Source organism: Capricornis sumatraensis, chromosome 2 (genome assembly GCF_032405125.1).
Source record: "Capricornis sumatraensis isolate serow.1 chromosome 2, serow.2, whole genome shotgun sequence".
In the NCBI taxonomy this organism is placed as follows: Eukaryota; Metazoa; Chordata; class Mammalia; order Artiodactyla; family Bovidae; genus Capricornis; species Capricornis sumatraensis.
The window spans coordinates 64810339-64834849 of record NC_091070.1 but is presented as its reverse complement, the minus strand read 5'-3'; the positions used below and the strand labels follow the sequence as shown (position 1 = coordinate 64834849).

The 24511-nt window shown below is 39.2% G+C and overlaps 1 protein-coding gene across 2 annotated transcripts in view; it reads right to left on the bottom strand.

The window, feature by feature from the left end:
- Positions 1-24511, bottom strand: part of ZNF106 (zinc finger protein 106) — a 55173-nt gene that overhangs the window by 23599 nt on the left and 7063 nt on the right. The window contains exons 2-4 of one of the 2 annotated variants that reach the window (XM_068964638.1): positions 13062-13147; positions 9343-9404; positions 3121-3318 (exon numbers count right to left, since the gene is read on the bottom strand). In XM_068964638.1, coding sequence (XP_068820739.1) covers positions 3121-3318; positions 9343-9404; positions 13062-13115 — 314 coding nt within the window. In that variant the 5' untranslated portion in view covers positions 13116-13147. Of the gene's footprint in view, positions 1-3120; positions 3319-9342; positions 9405-13061; positions 13148-24511 lie in introns of those variants that run through there. The other variant, XM_068964640.1, reaches the window with a different exon arrangement.

Genomic DNA, 24511 nt, shown 5'->3' with positions numbered 1-24511 from the left:
TTTTTATTTCAAATAGTGATTGTTTTCATATCTTTACATGATATAAACTTATATTTCACAATTTATTGATTTAATATATTTATCAACCCCAAAATATTAAAAACTTGACACATTTATACTATCTTTCCTCTCCTGCTCCTCTTTTTCTTAGCATATTTGAGGATTGTGTTCCTATCATCCAATTATTTTTATATTACACAACTTTTAGAAAAGAGGAGCAAGTATACTTTGTAGCTATGGTTAATTATCATAGTTAACACAATTTAAATCCAGCTGATCTTAATACCATGATTTCTTCAATAGTTGGTTCTTTCTGAAAACCCAGTTTCTAAACCTATTTTAAATGGTAAGATTTTACTCTGCATAATAGCTTTCATTAATAAACACTTTATCAAGTACACATTCAATGACTATTAGTAGTGAAAGAACACTTTTATGCATAGTTCCTGTTTCTGAAGGGCTTATAACCTAGCTAAGGAAATAAGTAAGGTCACAAACAGGAATAAAATAGTACATAACAAGCAAGTAGCATCCACGATAAATGCCATTAGGAGTTTCATGAGCCAGAGGTTTTTAAAAGAAGCTACAGCTGTTTCAACTATTCATGCTAGACAAGAAGCCCACAGAAATGTGAATAAATTTAAGCAAACATAATGGGAATCTGCATAAAACCATTTTCCTTCAAAAAGTACCTATGTTTTCCCTAACTCACATGTGCTTCACATGTGGTAAGGTGCTCAAAAAACTGAATAATATTAACTAAAACTACTGAATACCTACTAATCATAAGGCATTTATTGCTAAACACTACAAAGATTACCTCATTTAATTTTCACAACTCTGCAGCAAGCATTATTATTTCTACTTTTTAGATATGGAAACTGAGGATTGAGAGGTTAAATAACTTGCCTAGAGTAAGATACCTAGCTAGTGTTATGGCAGAAATTTGAACTTTGGCAGTCTAACTCTAGAGCCCACATTCAAACTGAAGTACAGTTGATTTATAATGTTATTTTCTACTATAACGCAAAATGATTCAGTTATATATGTATACATACATATATATATTCTTTTTCATATTTTTTTCCATTATGGTTTAACACAGGAGACTGCATAGTTTCCTATGCTTTAGAGTAGGACCTTGTTTTTTTATCTGTTCTATATGTAATAGTTTGTATCTGCTAATCCCAAACTCCCAATCCATCTCTCCCTATCCCCCTCCCCACTGGCAACCACAAGTCTGTTTTGAGCCTGTACTCTTGACCACTAGACCTCGATAGAATGAGAATCTCAAAAACTGAAGTTTGATAGAATGAAAATCTCCAAGTTTCTGCAAGTGGGTTCCAACCTCTGAATCTGAACCTGACATAAATTTTAAACTCAGTACTGACTTTAATAGCTTTTAATGTCTCTAAGATTTTGGATACAAATTGGAATTTTTCTGTTTTTCACTTTTAGGATAAAAGCTAATTCACCTTAAAGTTCAAACATCCACTTACATTATGGATTACAACTACTGCTAAACAGGAGATCCTAAGTCCCCAAGTGTTCCTATAGACACTTGGAAGATTTTTATACCACCATTAACCAATTTGCTTTTTTACTTTCTAAGCTGAATGCAACTTCTGACATTCAAGGAGATCACTGCCTAGTTCTACTAATATCATCCAGAAATGAGAATTTGGCAAGAACTCAGTCACAAAGTAAAATTCCTAGATTATCATGAATTGGCTAGGTCAGGGGGACAATAGCATGTAGCTAAACCCACAGCTCAAAAAGAATAATCTAAATTAAAAACCTCATGAAGGAAAAAAGAAAACCTCATGAAGACGTAAGTAGATGACTTTATAAATATGTCACCAAAGAGGCTTATTAAAATAATCAAAGACTAGTAACTGCAATATGAATGTCTAATTTACTGAGAAGCTTTTACTCTCTGACTTAATGTTAAATCATTTACACAGATAAGCTAATAATGGCACAAGAATGTTAGAACAAAAATAGAAGTTAGTCTTCTAGAGGCTCCAACATCCTAAAACAAGAGTAAACTGCAGCTATATAAAAGTAGTGAGAATGTCATTTGAAGGATAAACAACTAAACAATTTAAGAATCATGCTGCTATGGACATTTTAAAACTAAGCAAGCCCCTTTCAAAGACCTGTTCAAAAAGGTTTTAGCATATAGAAGATCAACTACTACTTTTTAATATTCAAACTGCATTCTAACTGAAAATGAAACACAGATCAGGTATAACTAGTATTCAAAAAGGATCTTTAAAATTTTTAGAATCTGAAATGCTTTTTATCATGTTCTAGAACTTAAATCACCTCACTTCATAACTGGTCCTATATCTTTTACTCATATCTGAAATTTTCTGCTTCATTAAACTTTTCAGATCACCAATCAGTAAGGTTAAAAATACAAAAGGCTAATACCTAAATTATAGCTGTAGGTATGAAACTATCTAGTACAAGCTATAAAACTTATATTGTTGAAATGATTCTGACACTGTCCAATATACAGCATAAATTTATTCAAGAAATACTTACTGAAAAAATTAATAATAAAAGGATAAATCAAACTTAGTAGAAGCACCATGTTAATTCACATGGTGCTTCACAAAACAATTCACAAAACAATTTTTTCCTAAGGAATGAAATAAGAAATGCTATATAATATATTCAAATGAAACTTATTTACTAATATCTTTCTACTAGAAAATTCATGAACATGAATTTATTGGTACCCCCTCCCCAAACTGGAACTAATACAAACAATTCTAAACATAGTTATCAGCATGGTAAAAATTCCAGATATGTAACAGCTATGGCTAGTTTTCAGATAGGGTCAATACTGAGGTTTTTTTTTTTTTTTTTTTTTAAGGAGTTAATACAGTAGTTCAAGCAAGCATTCCATTGCCTTTTAAGATTAAGATGGCAACTTCAAGGTAAACTTTAAGGTAAAATCTGTGGCACAACACTGCAAATCAATTAAAAATTAAATTAAATTTTAAAAAAGATAAATCTGAATGCTCCAGGCTGAAAAGAATGGAAATGGAAAATGTATTCTCTCCTACACTGTTTCACATAGGCTTTTAAAAATATCAAATTATTACTCACCGACTTTGTTCTTTCCTTTGTTTTATTAACTGAATGAGTTCCTTGTCAAAATAATCTTCCTCTTCTTCTTCCTTTCCATCATCTTCTCTTTCCTGGGCATCAACATTATCTTTGTGCAACTGGCCAGAAATGTGCTTTGCATATGCAGAAAGACCCACTTCTGTAACCCCGCACACTCGGCACTCATGACTACTGTCCCTAGGGAAAGAGGGAGATGAGGGACATTCAATGCTCCCCACCGGCATGGCACACTCACCAGATCTGTTATAGTTTCCTCTGAAAGACACTGCACACTTTGGCACAGTGAAAAATTAGTACTAATCAATCTCAATGCTCCTTTCATCACTTTTAATAAGTTTGTTCATAAGTTACTTTTGAAATGAATTAAAGATTCTTTTCCAGCAATCAAGAGGCAATACACTTCAGAATAATATAGTTTAGGAGAAATCTTCTTGAATTGCTGTACTTAAAACCTTGCCAGAGGAAACGTGGTGAAAGGGGAGGCAGGGAAGGGGGCTCAGAGCAAACAGAAGTTGCTCTGGAGCACACCCATGATGCCAACTGCACTCAGAAATCCTAGTGACAGCGCTCACATTTAATCTCTGGCTCAAAACCTTTCTCCCAGTGAAAAGTAAGGGGTGGGGAAAAGAGCAGGAGGCAGAGCCAATCACAGCCTAGTAACTAAATCGGAACAGCTGGAGCTCTGCCTGGAATGTGAAGATTCCGGACTCCAGGACAAATGATAGTAGTCTCAGCAAACTTTTTTTGGTCTCAATGATACATGTGATCTACATTCTGCTTCAGAAGGGTTTATTTTAAAGGGAATGGAAAGCATTTCAGTTGTAGGAAGTTAACAGCTGTGCTAGGCAAATGGTTTTTCTCAGGTTTCAGAAAAGAACACCATTTAGAGAGACGTAAAATCAGGCTCTCAGTTAAGAAAGATAATTGAGCAGGGTTTTTCTTCTTTTACTTTACATACTTTATAATGTATCTCATATGTGGCCAGTTTAACAAGCCAAAGTCTTGAATCAATGACCAGAGCTGTAGTAGATGAATAATTTAACTGCATTTTTAGCTTCTTGAGTCCCTCAATCAGCTCAGCTATCCATGCAGTCACTATGAGAAACATCAGAACACCATGGGTACATGTGTAATGAATAGACAGTAATGTCTACTCAATAATCCAAATTGGCTTATCTCTGTATCATTTGTCTTGGGTTAATACTAGTGATATTTTTGCAGTTCCTATGCCATTCTATAAAAATACACAAACACATACACAAAAAGACGTGTTGTCTTTAATAAGATAGACATAGACACACACATGACTCTGCTTCATCTTTCCCCTCATATCCATCCAGACATGGGCAGAATTCATTTCAGCTAACCAGAAGAGACCCTCAAAATAAAGCCACTCATTTACTAGACAATGGTTTCTGTACTGATCATCTGAATATTCATTAAAAAAAAAAAGAAAAAACAACTTATCAAGCAACTACTAAATTCCAGGCAACAAACTAAGTATATGGTTAATGGTGACAAATTATAAACAAACAATGCCAAATAAGTTAAAACAAACAAACAAAAAAACCCACTGTTTTTTCACTCTGTACCTATCATGAAAAACACCTCAGAAAAATGGAGAAAATTCGTAAGCTTCCGTTTTATTTTTTTGACTTTGTAACTTAAATGCTCTGGATGTAAAACAGTCTAGAACGCTAACATTCATTTTAATGAGTTCTGACCAGATTCCTCAAGTTACCCTGAATATCTGTATACTAATTCCTTCTAATTCTTCAGGAACTTAAACATTATTTTCAGAGAGTTTTCCACTGTACTTACTACAATTATATACTTTAAAAAAAGAAAAATAATCCTCAACTTTCTTCAGTTTACCACACTCATCTCTCAAGCAACTAAAATTATGGTAGTTCATGAATGTTAACTTGTAACAGAAAGCAAAAAAGAAAAATAACCCTCAACTTTCTTCAGTTTACCACACTCGTCTCTCAAGCAACTAAAATTATGGTAGTTCATGAATGTTAACTTGTAACAGAAAGCAAGCCTTTTCTCACAGCAACAAAGAATGAACTTTAAAATGAATATATAAATAGAAATCTATCCCCAAAGGGCAGTATCAGAATAAACAGAAGACTGTAACAAATTTAGAATACATAATTTCCCCTATAATAACAACTCAGATCAACTCAGTTTTCTGGTTAGAAAATCTTTTGGGCTTTAATCTCTCTACAACTGGAATAGGTTTTTAGTCCACTTTTCCACCTAAAAATTTATACAACGCTAAACTGTATATTGCAGTACCAGGGACTTCATTCTAAAAGGTATTCTTAAACAAAACCCCTGATTTTCCCCCCTTACTTCTAAAATGCAGAGTTTTAAAAAAAAGAAAACGCAGAGGGTCTTTTTTTTTGGGGGGGGGGGTTGGCCAATGTGGGGAGCTGTGCCTTACAGCTTGCAAGATCTTAGCTCCCTGACCAGGGATGGAACCTGTGCTCCCTAGAGTGGAAGCCCTGGGTCCTAACCACTGCACTGCCAAAGAATTCCCTCAGAGAATTTTTCATATGTCCAAACCATCAAAATCCTTCTTCAAAAGAGATAATTGGAAGACCACACTGACTTTTTAACATATTAAGGAATGCAGACAGTAATTAACTCTTAAAAATAAATATCCATAACCACAGACCTAATTTGCAATTTCCAAAGCACAATTATACGTTAGATATGCATCAAATACTTTAACACAGATATTTAAAACATTTTTGCTTTCATTGCCAGAAAGTGTATTAACCATAATTCTGAAGCAACTTGATAGAAAAATACCTCAAGATCCTACCCAGATGGGTACAGCAGTAAGAGCAACATAAAGTTAACACTAAAAATGGTTTATCACAACACAGAAATCTCTAACATTTTTCTTACAAATGAAATCAAGTTTCTGGGGATTTTTTCTTTTTTTAAGATAAACTTTACAAGAAACTTCATAAAGAGAAAAGAAAGAATTTACATTTATACAGGGAAAGAATAGGACAGATTGACCACATCTTGTGAAAATTCCAATGTGTCTATATCTGAGGTTAAGCATATTAATTACAATATGTATTCATGCTTCCAAATAGGGTGTTTGGGAAACCACATGTTCTTTAAAGTTAATAGCAAATTAAATAACATTTTAACAATGCTATTTTCCAATTCTTTATCAATAAACAGTTAAAATACTACTTCATATAATATATAAAGTAATCGTTGGGAAAAAAATACTGCTGTACTTCCTGACTGCTGCTGCTGCTAAGTCACTTCAATCGTGACCAACTCTGTGCGACCCCATAGACGGAAGCCCACCAGGCTCCCCCGTCCCTGGGATTCTCCAGGCAAGGACACCGGAGTGGGTTGCCACTTCCTTCTCCAATGCATCAAAGTAAAAAGTGAAAGTGAAGTCACTCAGTCATGTCCGACTCTTAGCGACCCCATGGACTGCAGCCTACCAGGCTCCTCTGTCCATGGGATTTTCCAGGCAAGAGTACTGGAGTGGGGTGCCATTGCTTTCTCCGTACTTCCTGACTAATAAAGGCAATAATTTTCCTCAGAGTGTTTAACAGAGGGCCCAAATTAGCTACATCCTGTTACCACACAATTTCCTCTCATATGTGAAAGGTAAAGCCTGCAGATATTCTATCCATAAGCTCCTCTTTATTAAGCTTGCTCTATCTATACCACAACAGCTGGTTGATAAATTAAGGTTTGTGCCATTTTAATAGTATCTATCTGTAGAAACCACTTACAGGCCATATATCTGAACAAGTACATTAGGAAAAAACAGGGAAATGTTCCAGATGTCTCCAATTATGAACCAAATAAGGTACTCACTTCTCAGCAAGCCAGCATTCAAAATGCAAATAATATGCTCTTTACATTTCTGTGTGTGGCTCTTTACATTTTTGTGTATGGCTCAGCTGGTAAAGAATCCGCCTGCAATCCAGGAGACCTGGGTTTGATCCCTGGTTTGGGAAGATCCCCTGGAGAAGAGAAAGACTACCCACTCCAGTATTCTGGCCTGGAGAATTCTGTGGACTGTACAGTCCATGGGGTCACAAAGAGTCAGACACGATTGAGCAACTTTTACTTTACATTCTTAGCCAGATCACAACCAAAAATTAAGTGATACTTAACATCAGAAAGCCAATTTTTAAACATGAAATCCAGAGGAAATAATCACAAACTGAGGACAGAAAGAAAAAAGATGACTGATTACTATTTGTCCCTTTTGTACAAAATAGTGACTATTCGTTATGATAATAAATGTTCCAAGTCAGTAAATGATGTTTGAGATTTTGTTGTTTTTTTATCGCTTTGCCAGCTGTTTTTCCTGGCTACCTCCTTGCCTTCTCCCTTGTAATTTGTTACTGGCCAGAAAACCATACCAAACCTGTTTCCAAACCTGAAAGCACTGTATCTAAAATATGAGTAAATTAAGTACCAAAGTGTCCTCCTCTAAATGAATTTGGGTGCTAATGCTGACGTTAATATTGTCAGTTCAGAGGCTTCAAATGCTTATTTCTTTAATATTTGACTGTGCTCCAAATAACTGTAAACAGTAGACAAAATCTCCATGGCACAACTAAATTGACAAGTTGGGGGAGAGGGGAACAAGTTACAGAACAATATGTATATGGCATGTAGTTCAGTTCTGCTAATAAGACAAAAGAAAATCAAAACATATGTACAAGAGTGTGAACATATGGATATAAATCTGTCTACACGCAGAAGAGAGGTTTGGATAGGGTATATACTACACTGTTGACTTTCCTCTAAGATTGGAGTAGGAAGACGGGGAGGGAGTGAAAGGGCCTCTACCTTCTTTACTCTTTATGATTCTGTATTGACTATGAACATGAATCTTAAGCTATCAAAAAGTTTTAAATGTTTTAATTAGCTGATTGGTGATTTTTGAATAAAACAAGGCATTCCTCTTCGAAAAAAATGGGCTTCTCTCCTAATGACTAGACTTACTGGCCTCATTTGTTTTGTTTCATTTCATAACACAATTCAGGTCACTGAGTAGCCTAGAAAAAAGTGAATTTCTGAAGGAAGTCTATAGGAAATGGGATCAAATAATTAAGACAACCCACAAATAGGTAATCAAAGGTTGACTGCATTTCATAGGTTCCTATGATAATGAGTTAAAGATCATATAGATATTATATGATCAAGATATTATAAGGGTTCTCCACACTAAATTTGAGTGAACATTTTTTTTTTTTTTTGGTAGGTAAGGAGCGGGTTTGTTTAGAGGGAAACATACTCCACAGACAGAGTGTGGCCATCTCAGAGGGAAAGAAGCCTGAACACTCTTTTACACTGCTGTGAAGACCTAAACTTCACACAGTAAGGGACTGAGACCACAGAAAAATTTCTCTTACATGCTAAACAGATGCTGAAAGTTCAGTAACATATTAATTTGCCGATACAACCTAAAACTATATTACTTAAAATACAGATAATTCCAAATGACCTAGGTTGGCATCCTGATCAGTCTGTAACCATTATTCGTGGACTAAGGTATAATTCATATTTCTGTTTTCCAAAGTTCCTCTGTTCCATACTGTCTCCAAAGTTTAAATTCACATACAATTCAAAACATCAAAAAAAGGAAACTTAGTTGGGAAAAAAGACATGGAACATACATACATGCTACCTTTAATGTCTTAATTTCCTTAAACATCTCAAGCTTTAATTCACAAAACAGCATTCTTAAATACAGGTTTATACATGGATTTTATTTATACTAATGAGATTCAGTGCTATTTAGCAGACTTTGGACTTCTCAGACTATTCCAACAACCAGTAAAGGTTTATGGCATGTGATAATTTGCAAGCTGCTTAGGCAGTAATATGAAATGTCCTGGTTGCAAAGCTGGTGTGCAGGAATGAGAAAGCTTACTAATGACAGAACTAGCTCATCCCCACCCACCTCTGCCAAATCTATTTGCCAAAGTTCCTATGAATTCTACACATTTGAGATGTACCACAATTTATCCTTTTTGAATTAAAAAAAAAAAAAAGCTATTGTACCTGTTGTTAATTCCAAAAGACAGTTCAAGGCCATAAGACAATATTCATTTTTGAAGCATTACTATAAAATAAGCTAATAGGCCCTCAGATTCCCCCATATCCACAAGTTTATGGAAGACAAAGGTTCCATACCTGCCCTTCAGGTTCTCAAGTTCCCTGTGATGCAACATGCTCCGCATGTGTTCATCCATCTCCTTCAAAATTAAAGAAAGCAGATTAAACTAAGGGGGACTGCTCTGGAGAAAAAATTTCTCTGTCTTATTCAATCAACAATCAGGGCTCAAGCTCCTTGTGTTAAAGTGGTGTTTGTGGTTTCTATTCACAATTCAATACTGAAAACAGTTCCTTATTAAGTAACTCTTTAGCCTGTTTTTGACATATTTTATTTTTAAATAAAGCAATAATTTTAAAAGACCTATTTAAGTGGCTTTCCAAAAAGGTTAGAAAGGTTATTGTATTTAGGAGGCAAAAGACTAAATAATAAACAAATAGGTAAAATTCTAGCCCTTACAAAGTATTTACTTAAGTTTCTTAAAAAACAACAACAAAAATGCCTGAAATCACATAACTTCTCAACTACGTGGCTACTTTTCTTCATACTCTTTCCCCACTCAACTGACAGTTTCTCAAGAGTATGGTACAACTTTTATCCATGTCTTGGCCAGGGCCTGACATACATTTATTAATATCTGCTGAATGAACAGATGGATACATCAATTTTAGACAGAAGTTACAGACATCAGGGAATTTTCCTATGGTAGATCAAGATTTTAAAAATGCCTTGAACACAGCAGTTCTATCATGGCTTCATTTTCACTACCCACTCCCTTGGCTACAACAACTGATGTGTTTGGTTCCAATGAAAAGTTTGAGAATGTACCAGATTCCTCCCCCTATCCCCATCCCACTGGGAAGGAAACAAAATCTATGGCAAGAGTTTCTATTTAAATGTGCAAGTGTGACACACACACTCACACACCTCAAAAAACTCAAAAGTTGTAAACGTCGGTCTCTCTGTCACACTAAGTATATATATAGCCAGTATGTCATAATTAGAGAATGGCTGTTTACAAATATAAAACTGGCTCAGATGGTAAAGAATCCTCCTGCAGTGTTCAAGACCTGGGTTTGATCCTTAGGTCACAACATTAGGATACTCAGAGATGTAACATACAGTAACCCTAGATTCTTTTCTCCTCCTGAGTGTATTTGGAGCAGTCATATGTGTGTAGGTGCTAAGTCTGACTCTTTCGCGACCCCATGGACTGTAGCCAACCAGGCTCCTCTGTCTGGGATTTTCCAGGTAGAATACTGGAGTGGGTTGCCATTTCTTCCTCCAGGGGATCTTCCCAACCCAGGGATCGAACCTGTGTCTCCGGCATTGGCAGGCGTATTCTTATCACTGAGCCACCTGGAGCAACCACGGTAATACTATAACAGTTTGAGAAACTAGAGGAAAGTACATCAACATAAGTTGTTTTTAGTCTATCTGAGTTTATCCCTTTCAGTTAACCCATTAACTTCTTAGACCGTATCTTAACATTTAAATCATGCCATTCCCTTGCTTAAAAAAAAAACTACTGTTGGCTTTCCCTAAGGCAGGAGTAGATTTAACTACTCAGCTCTTATTTATTATGATCCATGGAAAAATATGAAGAGACAAAACATGTTTTAATCCAGAGGAGAAGAAATGCCAAAAAAACTTAAAATAGAAAAGTTGTGAGATATAACAAGATAGGCCACACACTCCACAGAAGTCTGACACCTCTGAGTAGCTCCCTATCCACCTCACATCTTCTCATCTTCCATTCTCCCTCTAATCTAAAAGTAGGCATCAGTCAGTCAGTTCAGTCGCTCAGTCGTGTCCGACTCTTTGCGACCCCATGAACCGTAGCACGCCAGGCCTCCCTGGCCATCACCAACTGCTGGAGACCACCAAAACCCATGTCCATTGAGTCGGTGATGCCATCCAACCATCTTATTCTCTGTTGTCCCCTTCTCCTCCTGCCCTCAATCTTTCCCAGCATCAGGGGCTTTTCAAATGAGCTCTTCGTATCAGGTGGCCAAAGTATTGGATGCAGCTTCAACATCAGTCCCTCCAATGAACACCCAGGACTGATCTCCTTTAGGATGGACTGCTTGGATCTCCTTGCAGTCCAAGGGACTCTCAGGAGTCTTCTCCAACACCACAGTTAAAAAGCATCAATTCTTCAGCGCTCAGCTTTCTTTATAGTCCAACTCTCACATCCATACATGACCGCAGGAAAAACCATAGCCTTGACTAGATGGACCTCTGTTGACAAAGTGATGTTTCTGCTTTCTAATACGCTGTCTAGGTTGGTCATAACTTTCCTTCCAAGGAGTAAGCGTCTTTTAATTTCATGGCTGCAATCACCATCTGCAGTGGTTTTGGAGCCCAGAAAAATAAAGTCAGCCAGTTTCCACTGTTTCCCCATCTATTTGCCATGAAGTGAAAGTAGGCATAAAAAAGTTTTATTCATTGAAAATTTGAGTAAACCTGGTCTAAATTTTTAAAATTAGAACAGCAGTTCTTTTACATTTGTAAAGGCAGCAAGTATATTACTAAACATGATTTTAAAATTTCAGCTGATTTTCCCAACACTAATTGAAATTCTAAAAAAAAAGAAAAAAATTCTTCACCCAGCCTACTAAATGGATCACAATCAAACTCCTCAGTGGGGCAATCAATATTATCAACTATCTTCACTTAACTTACAAATTAAATTGTGGTACTATGATTTCCAGGATGAAACTGTTCTAGTCAGATAAGCCTTTTTACCTATTCCTAGATGGCACCCCACTCCAGTACTCTTGCCTGGAAAATCCCATGGAAGGAGGAGCCTGGTGGGCTGCAGTCCATGGGGTCGCGAAGAGTCGGACACAACTGAGCGACTTGACTTTAACTTTTCACTTTCATGCATTGGAGAAGGAAATGGCAACCCACTCCAGTGTTCTTGCCTGGAGAATCCCAGGGACAGGGGAGCCTGGTGGGCTTCCGTCTATGGGGCCGCACAGAGTCGGACACGACTGAGGCGACTTAGCAGCAGCAGAGCTGTTATACTCCCTTCTACCGCTGAATCTTTGTATTTTTCTTCCACCTAAAATGCCTCTTCTCCATTTCTTGTAAGCCATTTCACTCCCAAACATCTTTCAAGGATCACTCAGACTTGCCTGGCTAAGCTCACTCATGATAACTTTCCTAGTTCTCTGTATATCCAATGGCAATCAAGAACATCTTAAAAGCACAGAGGGAAAGTTCCTCAGTATTTAAGCTAGATGAATTCTTAGAAAGCAAATATAAGAGGCAGGGAGTGGCGGGGGGCGGTGGGTGGCAAAATATGAGACAAATTGCAGATAATTTCCTTAAAGCACAGGTAAATTCTTTGTTTTTAAAAGTGTTTTTCTTTGAGCAACATCCCCACCTTGTGGATGTCTAAGGATATAGTTAGAACCACTGCTGCCATGCTGTGCTTCCCAAAAGCACAGGCAGAGAACTCACAGGCTACTCAATGCCATTCCCTTAGCTAATCAGAAAGCTGTTACAATCTCAGCCAGAATTTTAATGTATTTTCTCTATAACTGGTTACTAGATGAATTTCTCTTTATCATACTGTTAAGTATCTTCAAATTCCATGTAGAGGTTTAATAATATAGTTACTGTCTTCATAAGGCAGTAATGAGAAAGAAACCAGTGAAATAAGACTAAGGTTTAGGAAAGAAGCATAAATGAGATGTTGTTAAAAGCTTTTACCCATCTATAAATTCCACATGGTGTCTCTGAAAAAATGGTCAGTCATAAAAGCCTCAGATTCTCTCTCTTCTATTATTACCTTTTTTGAGCTGTACACAATGTGGCACAATATGCATTTTCGTTCTCGTACCATAGTGACCAGATCTGAAGCACTCAACGTCACACCTGTAATGAGGAAGTAACATTTAGTAACATTTTCTTCCCAGATGTCCTGAGTTTCATCTTAACATAGCCCAAAATACAAGTCCTGCATCTCCCTAACCTCCACCCTGCTCCTACCCCAGTCTACCCATCTTGGTAAATGAAAATTCCAATTATGCAGGACCCTAGGGCAAAAACTTTGGGAGCCATCCTTAACCCCACCCACCTTCTCATCCCATATTCACCCTCATCAGCAAATCCTGCCGGTCCCACCTTGAAGCACATCCAAAATCTAGCCACTCCTCACAGCTCAGCACATTCATCCTCCCATGGCACCGTCTACTGACCTGACTCCCTATTTCTACTCTTGTCTATACTCTCATGAAAGTGAAAGTGAAGTTGCTCAGTCATGTAGCCCACCAAGCTCCTCCGTCCATGGGATTCTCCAGGCAAGAATACTGGAGTGAGTTGCCATTTCCTTCTCCAGGGGATCTTCCCGACCCAGGGATCAAACCCAGGTCTCCCACATTGCAGGCAGACGCTTTAACCTCTGCGCCACCAGGGAAGCCCTCTCTCATGATCCATCCTCAAACCAGGAATCAAAGATTCTCAGAATGGAATTCTTTTAAAATTTAACTTAGATCACTTAGGGCTTCCCTGGTAGCTCAGCTGGTAAAGAAACTGCCTGCAATGCAGGAGACCCCAGTTCAGCTCCTGGGTTGGGAAGTTCCCCTGGAGAAAGGACAGGGTACCCACTCCAGTATTCTTGGGCTCCCCTGGGGGCTCAGATGGTAAAGTATCTGCCTGCAATGTGGGAGACCTGGGTTTCATCCCTGGATTGGGAAGATTCCCTGGAGGACAGCATGGATGACCTGACTCCCTATTTTCACTATTCTCACAATGATCTATTCTCAAATCAGCAACCAAAGATTCTCAGTTCAGTTCAGTCGCTCACTCATGTCTGACTCTTTGTGACCCCATGGATTGCAGAACACCAGGCCTCCCTGTCCATCATCAACTCCCGGAGTTTGCTCAAACTCATGTCCATCGAGTCGGTGATGCCATCCAACCATCTTATCCTCTGTCCTCCCCTTCGCCTCCTGCCTTCAATCCTTCCCAGCATCAGGGGCTTTCCCAATGAGTCAGTTCTTTGCATCATGTGGCCAAAGGATTGGAGTTTCAGCTTCAGCATCAGACCTTCCAATGAACAGTCAGGACTGATTTTCTTTAGGATTAATTGGTTTGATCTCCTTGCAGTCCAAGGGACTCTCGGGAGTTTTCTCCAACACCACAATTCAAAAGCATCAATTCTTCAGTGCTCAGCTTTCTTAATGGTCCAACTCTTACATCCATACATGACTACTGGAAAAACCATAGCTTTGACTAGATGGACCTTTGTCAGCAAAGTAATGTCTCTGCTTTTTAACATACTGTCTAGGTTGGTCATAGCTTTTCTTCCAAGGAGCAAGCGTCTTTTAATTTCATGGCTGCAGTCACCATCTGCAGTGATTTTGGAGCCCCCCAAAATAAAGTCTATGTTATTTATAAAGAAACTGTTTCCAGTGTTTCCCCATCTATTTGCCACGAAGTTATGTGGAACTCTTTTAAAATTTGAGTCAGGTCATTTAACTCCTCTGCTCAGAATCTTCCAGCAGATGTCCATCTCACTTACAGAAAATACAAAGTCCTTTGTCACGGGATACAAAATCTGCTTCTCTCTCATGTTCTGACTCCATATCCTATCACTCTCCCTATAGTGCTCCATTCAAGTTACACTGCCCTCCTTCCTTCTGTTCCTTGATCACACTAGGGATTTTCCCATCTGTGGCTTTCTATATGTCCTGTTTCCTCTGCTTGGAATAGTCTTCTTCAGATATACTTATGGTTCTCATGGATCACTCCCTCACAGTTGCCTCATCGGGGAGGCCTTCCCCGTCCTCCTATAGAATTGTACTTCCTGCCCCCCATTTCTTCTATCCCCCTAATAACCTTCTTAATTTTTCACTTTTTAGTAGTTCAGTTGGAGAAGGCAATGGCAACCCACTCCACGACTCTTGCCTGGAAAATCCCACAGATGGAGGAGCCTGGTAGGCTGCAGTCTATGGGGTCACGAAGAGTCGGCCATGACTGAGTGACTTCACTTTGACTTTTCACTTTCCTGCATTGGAGAAGGAAATGGCAACCCACTCCAGTGTTCTTGCCTGGAGAATCCCAGGGATGGGGGAGCCTGGTGGGCTGCAGTCTATGGGGTCGCACAGAGTCGGACACAACTGAAGTGACTTAGCAGCAGCAGCAGCAGCAATAGTACAATGGTAGACAGCTTCCAAAGATGGCCACAACATTATTCCCCACACCATGTTCTCTTTTGCGATGTGACTTTGTCACCACTGCCCAGCAAAAGGTAGAGTCCCTCTCTGTGACCTGTTTTGACCAATAAAATACAATGGAAGTGACAATGCAATTTCTGAGGTCAGGCCTTAAAAAATCTGCAGCATCGGCCTTTGCGCACTGGGAACATTTTCTCTTAGAACCCAGACACATGGAGAGGCCGAAAGGGAAAAAACTGAGGGCACAGCTGAGCACCCAAACAACAACCAGCGCCATTTGACAGTCATATTGGGCTCTCCAGGTCCAGCTGCCAATGAGGTATCCCAAGTGAGACCAGTTAAAGAACCAGGCAAATGAGCCCTTTTCAACCCGAAGAATTGTAAGAGTCAATAAAATAACTGTTTCAAGAATTTCACAATAGCTTGTTAAACAGCAAGAAATATCTGAAACAAGCATCTTTTACTACCTTACATAGTACATATTGTATTTCTCTGTATCCCCAATTATAAATTCCACAAGAACAAAGGCTGTATACTTAATTCACTAGTACAGGTCTAACACTGAAAAGTGTCTGGCATACTGTTGGCATTCTGTAAGTATTTACTGAATTGTTCCAAATAGGATTATCTTGGGTTATTAAATATGAGTCAGAGATAACTGGATAAATACTGAGGTTTGGATTAAGACCAGAAGGGTCTCTACAACCCTTCAGCACTACCATACTTTCTTCCTGCATCTCTGCAAGGATGCCCTACCTGAGAATTTAATTCCACTCCCCATGCAAACTTATTTTTCTCTCCACACATACAATACCAGACTCTATTTAATAGAGTTATTTGCGTCCTCATCTGGGCTTTAAGTTCCTTATGGGACTTAAAACTGTGAGGTAATGAAGTTATGCTGCTGCTGCTAAGTCGGTTTAGATGTGTCTGACTCTGTGCGACCCCATAGATGGCAGCCCACCAGGCTCTGCCATCCCTGGGATTCTCCAGGCAAGAACACTGGAGTGGGTTGCCATTTCCTTCTCCAATGCATGAAAGTGAAAAGTGAAAATGAAGTCACTCAGTCGTGTCCAACTCTTCGAGACCCCATGGACTGCAGCCTACCAGGCTCCTCCGTCCATGGGATTTTCCAGGCAAGAGTACTGGAGTGGGGTGCCATGGCCTTCTCCAAATGAAGTTATAAACTACCCTAATTTAATTTGTAACGCCCTAGACAACATGGTGAAAGAACCAATGAAAAAGAAGGCTAAAAAAATAAGAAAAAGAAGCCTAAAGGTCCTTTACTTCTCTCGACACACAGTTCAGTTCATTCGCTCAGTCGTGTCTGACTCTTTGCGACCCCGTGAATCGCAGCACGCCAGGCCTCCCTGTCCATCACCAACTCCCGGAGTTCACTCAGACTCGAGTCCATCGAGTCAGCAGTTTCCTTCTATTGAAACCCACTCCATACCACTACTGAATGTCTGAAATAATTATACTCAATAACAAAGTATCAAAACAAAACTGTAGGACAAAATTGTGAACATTTGAGAAAGCTGAATGTCAGTTAGCTACTAAAACAAAGAAATATACCATCATGGATAGATATAGTACTATTTATGCCTTCAATATTACTAATTTATCCTAAATCTCAAATTAACACAAACCACTCTAGTGCTAAGTGTCAAAGCGTAATTCAGTTCAGTTCAGTTACTCAATCGTGTCCGACTTTTTGTGACCCCATGAATTGCAGCACACCAGGCCTCCCTGTCCATCACCATCTCCCGGAGTTCACTCAAACTCACGTCCATTGAGTCGGTAATGCCATCCAGCCATGTCATCCTCTGTCATCCCCTTCTCCTCCTGCCCCCAATCCCTCCCAGCATCAGAGTCTTTTCCAATGAGTCAACTCTTCGCATGAGGTGGCCAAAGTACTGGAGTTTCAGCTTTAGAATCATTCTTTCCAAAGAACACCCACGACTGATCTCTTCAGAATGGACTGGTTGGATCTCCTTGCAGTCCAAGGGACTCTCAAGAGTCTTCTCCAACACCACAGTTCAGAAGCATCAATTCTTGGGTGCTCAGCTTTCTTCACAGTCCAACTCTCACATCCATACATGACCACAGGAAAAACCATAGCCTTGACTAGACGGACCTTTGTTGGCAAAGTAATGCCTCTGCTTTTGAATATGCTATCTAGGTTGGTTATAACTTTTCTTCCAAGGAGTAAGCGTCTTTTAATTTCATGGCTGCAATCACCACCTGCAGTGATTTTGGAGCCAAAAAAAAATAGTCTGACGCTGTTTCCACTGTTTCTCCATCTATTTCCCATGAAGTGATGAGACCAGATGCCATGATCTTTGTTTTCTGAATGTTGAGCTTTAAGCCAACTTTTTCACTCTCCTCTTTCATTTTCATCAAGAGGCTTTGAAGTTCCTCTTCACTTTCTGCCATAAGGGTGGTGTCATCTGCATATCTGAGTTTACTGATATTTCTCCCGGCAATCTTGATTCCAGCTTGTGCTTCTTCCAGCCCAGCGTTTCTCATGATGTACTCTGCATAGAAGTTAAATAAGCAGGGTGACAATATACAGCCTTGACGTACTCCTCTTCCTATTTGGAACCAGTCTGTTGTTCCATGTCCAGTTCTAACTGTTGCTTCCTGACCTGCATATAGGTTTCTCAAGAGCATAATTATTCTTCTAATTCTGTCTTAACATTTACTTTAACTTTAATTAGTATTTACAAGCACTATTTTGTTATTTCATTCAGCAAGCATTGTTCTAGGAGTTGCATAAACAGTGATAAAGATGATATAACCAGAAATGTTTTTAATAGTGCTTCAAATTATTACCCATTAAAGCAAAACAGAAACTTGGAAGCAATAAAATCAAGGAAAAAGTGAGATTTTCTGGCACAAGCAGCAGTTCATTTTCCTTTTCAAGAGCTTTAGGTTTCTAACTTGCATAGATTGTTTCATTTTTGTAAAAATTTCAACTTTCATAAAGAAGCAAAAAGTGTAAACTGCTAACAATGTATTTAATTATTAAGAAGGACCTTGTATTTAAAAACACTGAGTTGATGTGCTGCTGCTGCTGCTAAGTAGGTTCAGTCGTGTCTGACTCTGTGCAACCCCATAGACGGCAGCTCACCAGGCTCCCCCATCCCTGGGATTCTCCAGGCAAGAACACTGGAGTGGGTTGCCATTTCCTTCTCCAATGCAGGAAAGTGAAAAGTCAAAGTGAAGTCACTCAGTCGTGGCCGACTCTTCGCGACCCCATGGACTGCAGCCTACCAGGCTCCTCCATCCATGGGATTTTCTAGGCAAGAGTCCTGGAGTGGGCTGCCATTGCCTTCTCCAGAGTTGATATGATTCCAGCTAAAAAGACAAAAGCGTTTTAACTTGCACATCCCTAAACTGGGTAAAAATATACTTTCCATTACAGTTTCTAAAATACTGAAATTAACTCACAGTCTTCCATTTCGGAATCACTGCAGAGAAGGCAATGGTACCCCACTCCAGTACTCTTGCCTGGAGAATCCCAGGGACGGGGGAGCCTGGTAGGCTGCAGTCCATGGGGTCGCGAAGAGTCGGACACAACTGAGCGACTTCACTCTCTGTTTTCACTTTCCTGCATTGGAGAAGGAAATGGCAACCCACTCCAGTGTTCTTGCCTGGAGAATCCCAGGGATGGCAGAGCCTGGTGGGCTGCCATCTATGGGGTCGCACAAAGTCGGACACAACTGAAGCGACTTAGCAGCAGCAGCAGCAGCAGCAGCTCTCTTTAAAGGGCTTAACAAGGATTAGAAGTCAAGGAAATAGAAACCATCCAACTCTGCAATCTCAAAATGCTTGAGAGGTTACATCATATAGGTCAAGTAAGTGTGAATAAACAACTGCTGTCCTCACTTGGACCACCTTATATTTCTGCCATATCACTTAAATATACTTATTACGTAATCTTTCAAATTTTCTCCAATGAATTATGAGAATTACCTGCAAATTTCTTAGTCATAAGTCTAAAAAAAAATCCTATAGTAAGTACCTTTTCTCAATATCTTGATTACTATCCTAATACAATTATCATTCCCATAGGCAAAAACAGATTCTTTCCTTTCAGTTTCTCATATTTAGTCAACAAATCCTGACAGATTTCAATTTTTAAATTTTTGTTATATACTCTTCAATGTGATAAACCTGCGTGAACTTATTTCTATTCTCCCTTCCCCCAACTGCTATACTCACTAACATTTCCTGCCCTAACTCCTGCTCCCAATATATGAACTAGTTTTAAATCCAAGCAGTTCATTAGAATCACCTACACAGCTTATAAATAAAAAGAAATACAGCTGTTAAGGCAGAGCAGAACTATTATTGCATTAGTCTCCAGACATTCCATTCTGCACTTCACCATGCTCTCCCCATCCTTCTACTAGTCACTCAGAAGTGACTTAAACTGGTCAGTAAGTGAGCCTTTAAGTAATCACTATCTTCATGTAAGAAACAAATCACCAGTCCAGGTTCGATACAGGATCCTTGGGGTTGGTGCACTGGGATGACCCGGAGGGATGGTATGGGGATGGAGGTGGTAGGGGAGTTCAGGATGGGGAACACATGTACACCTGTGGCGGATTCATGTTGATGTGTGGCAGAACCAATACAATATTGTAAAGTAATTAGCCTCCAATTGAAATTTAAAAAAAAAAGTGTTGCCTGTATGTAAAAAGTTATTGATTTTTGTATATTGTTCTAATAACGGCTAGCTACCTTGCTAAACTCTCAAAAAAAAAAAAAAAGTAATCACTATCTCATAACACTGTAGTCCATCTCAAACATCAATATCAGATTATTCCTCTAAATATTTATGAAACTCAAGGCTGGAAAACAGCATTTAATGTCAAAGAACTTTATCTGAAATATTTTCACATTATCCCATTTAACTGTTAAAACAACCTGCTACGTAAGTAATAACAGGTTGTTCGATGGTGGGTATGTCTGATCTCCCTGACTTTACCATGAGGAAGGAATCTGACAAGAAAGGTCTGGAAGTATTTTGGGGCACAGGAACCTATAACCACAACTTTCAAAAGCTGTCCTATTTACTAGGTCTGAGTTCTGGCTGGCTCTTGTTTCCCAAGGTAAGTGACTACTACAATTAAGCACAGTAGTACTTAAGATATTTCAACTTTGATATAAAGCCAAATGACAATACTACACTGTAAAATGCTGAAGAACCAAAGTGTAATTACTGGTCTCTTGGGGTAGAGGACTGGTGCTCAGGTTAGAATCCGTTTTATGAATTCCACAGGTAACTTTCTGCATCTCCCCCTTAACCCCAAAAGAAAACTAACGGACTTCTGGTGACCAAGACAGAATAACAGAGAGACAGTGTTCCGTGACAGAACAAGTTTTTGACATTACCCCTAGGTTGGCCAGTTTATGGATCGAAGATGTGACTGGTGCTTCCAAAAAGTACTTACTTTGTTGAGTAGGACTCCCCAGAAAGTTTCAAGGCTCCTAGCTACGGAAGGCGTTTTAGTAAGGTGACAAGAAAGGTCTGGAAGTATTTTGGGGCACAGGAACCTATAACCACAACTTTCAAAAGCTGTCCTATTTACTAGGTCTGAGTTCTGGCTGGCTCTTGTTTCCCAAGGTAAGTGACTGGTGATTTCCTGAATCCAGTATATTTGATGGAGCATAAGCTCATAAGCATTTACTTACTAGCATTCTTATATTATCTGCCCTAACACAACACTCAGCAGGAATATATATATACCAACCACTCTTTATTTAGAAAACACAGGGTTAAAACAAAAACAGGAAGTTAAGGCTGTGACCCAGGAAAAGTGATTCAAAGTCAAGCATCCAATTAATGAAGTTGTTCAGATTGCCCATCACCAGGCAAGAAAATGGACAGGACAGACCACAATCTGATTCTTTATCTTGGAATCAGAACTATGATCAGATTCCAATACTTGTCAATTCTGGAAACTGGAAGCATTATGTCCTAGAGGGAAAAATAACTGAGAAAGAAAACAGGGAAACGTCAACTCTAACAAAGTAATAAAAATGCTATCTAAAGTTACCATCACGTAACAGAGTAGGTCATAAGATAACTTATACAAACACTGTTTTAAAAGTTTAACTGGGTGGCTTGTTGCATTTATTTAATAGTTTTAAAAGTTTTCTTTCCAGCCTACTTGGGCTTCCCAGGTGGTACATTGGTAAAGAATCCACCTGCCAACACAGGCAACGTGGGTTTGACCCCCAGGTGGGGAAGATCCCCTGGAGGAGGAAATGGCAACCCACTCCAGTATTCTTGCCTGGAAAATTCCATGGACACAGGAGGTTGATGGGCTATAGTCCATGGGATTACAAAGAGTTGGACACGACTGAGCGACTAACATTTTAACAGTTTACATTCCTGTATTCATCATTTATATATATCTCAAAGCAACCCCAAAGATCCACATAGCAATTTAAAATTCTATAACATAAATTATAATCACTGCAAGCTGAAGGAGCCCTGATAATTGTTTACCATTCTTCTCAAAAAGCTTTGTTGTTCTCCATGCATCTTACTGCTAACGGTTCATTCAATAATTTTCATCTACTTTATACAAGTATGGTTATAACAGCAATTCTTTTCATAATTCTTCTTACAAAATCTTCTAAGTTAATGGGTGATGATACCACAATATTGGCGTAATGTGTAATGTAGTAAAGCATTTACTTTAGTAGTTTTAATTGATGCTAATAGCTTTCTAAATGCCTTTGTCTTGTATTTTAAAAAACCATTAAGTCTCTGAAAAGGTCACCATATATTTTAGTATATTCTAAGAAGGCTTCCCTGGTGGCTCAGAGGTTAAAGCGTCTGCCTGCAATGCGGGAGACCAGGGTTGATCCCTGGGTTGGGAAGATCCCCTGGAGAAGGAAATGGCAACCCACTCCAGTATTCTTGCCTGGAGAAACCCATGGACGGAGGAGCCTGGAGGGCTACAGTCCATGGGGTCACAAAGAGTCGGACATGACTGAGTGACTTCATTTTCAAAGTAGTGGTTTAAAGGGTTTCCCAAGTGGTGCTAGTTGTGAAGAATCCACCTGCCAATGTAGGAGATGTAAGAGGTGCAGGATTGATTCCTGGGTTAGGAAGATCACCTGGAGAAGGGAATGGCTACCACCCTAGTATTCTTGCCTAGAGAATCCCAGGGACAGAGAAGCCTGATGGGCTCTAGTCCAAAGGATCGCACAGTCGCATACCACTGAAGCGACTTAGCAGGAACGCACAAAGTAGCAGTGTCTGCAAAGTAAGTTTGCTAAAAGTTCACATGCATTCTGGAATGAGACAATGACATATCCAAAATCTCAGCAATATAGTAAAAAATATGTTTAGACAAAATTAGCTCCTGTTCAAAAGTACAGTATTCCAAGAGCTTGAAAAATTTCCCAGGCTCAAACTTAGCTTAAAAGTATCAGCCTAAAAAGAATACCTGTATAATATATCCTCCTCAGTGGTCTGACTGGTTCCAAATAGGAAAAGGAGTACATCAAGGCTGTTTATTGTCACCCACCTTATTTAATTTATATGCAGAGTACATCATGAGAAACGCTGAGCTGGAAGAAGCACAAGCTGGAATCAAGATTGCCGGGAGAAATATCAATAACCTCAGATATGCAGATGACACCACCCTTATGGCAGAAAGTGAAGAGGAACTAAAAAGCCTCTTGATGAAAGTGAGGGAGGAGAGTGAAAAAGTTGGCTTAAAGCTCAACATTCAGAAAACAAAGATCATGGCATCTGGTCCCATCACTTCATGGGAAATAGATGGGGAAACAGTGTCAGACTTTATTTTTTGGGGCTCCAAAATCACTGCAGATGGTGACTGCAGCCATGAAATTAAAAGACACTTACTCCTTGAAAGAAACATTATGACCACCCTAGACAGCATATTCAAAAGCAGAGGCATTACTTTGCCAACAAAGGTCCGTCTAGTCAAGGCTATGGTTTTTCCATTGGTTATGTATGGATGTGAGAGTTGGACTGTGAAGAAAGCTGAGCACCCAAGAATTGATGCTTTTGAACTGTGGTATTGGAGAAGACTCTTGAGAGTCCCTTGGACTGCAAGGAGATCCAACCAGTCCATTCTAAAGGAGATCAGTCGTGGGTGTTCTTTGGAAGGAATGATACTAAAGCTGAAACTCCAATAGTTTGGCCCCCTCATGAGAAAAGTTGACTCATTGGAAAAGACTCTGATGCTGGGAGCGATTGGGGGCAGGAGGAGAAGGGGATGACAGAGGATGAGATGGCTGGATGGCATCACCAACTCGATGGATGTGAGTTTGAGTGAACTCCGGGAGATGGTGATGGACAGGGAGGCCTGGCGTGCTGCAATTCATGGAGTCGCAAAGAGTTGGACACGACTGAGCAACTGAACTGAACTGAAGTGGTCTCAGCATCAAACTGTTGCCAAAAGCTTGGCCTCTGTACACCAGTGCCAAATCAAACCCTGGAGACAAGAGTTTGGGGTGAACCTGAAAAGGATAGCTTTACTGCTTTGCCAAGCAAAGGCACACCCTGGCATTTGGCTCAACTTGATGAGGGTTTTCATAACAGAGGCTCAAAGGTGGGGTCTCTGACAAGACTAGGGTGTGAATGCCCTTAATCTCATCTCAGGTGGTCTCAGCCTCCTAATCCTGATGAGCTTCTCTGGTCGTTTTAATCTTGCCTCAGGTGGTTTCTTGGCTGCTTCTTCCTTGACTAGCAAGTGTTTGAATCTGCCCTTTAGAACTCTAGGAAGATCACAGAAACTAGTCTTTACTGCAAGAAACGGAGGACAGAAAGGCCTCTGTGCCTGGGAGCCCCACAAGGCCCTGCTAAGTTTCAAAACTACTTGAGAAAAAAAATAAATACTTGAGAGGGAATCCTATACTTATCCTAATTCCTTATACCCACAGCAAAAGTAATCTCTTTAAAATGCAAACCTGATCATAATCGTCCCTTGATTTTTGTCCCCATATTGTATCTTGGAAAATTTCAAAGGCAGAAATGTTAAAAGAATTTTATAGTGAATATCCTATA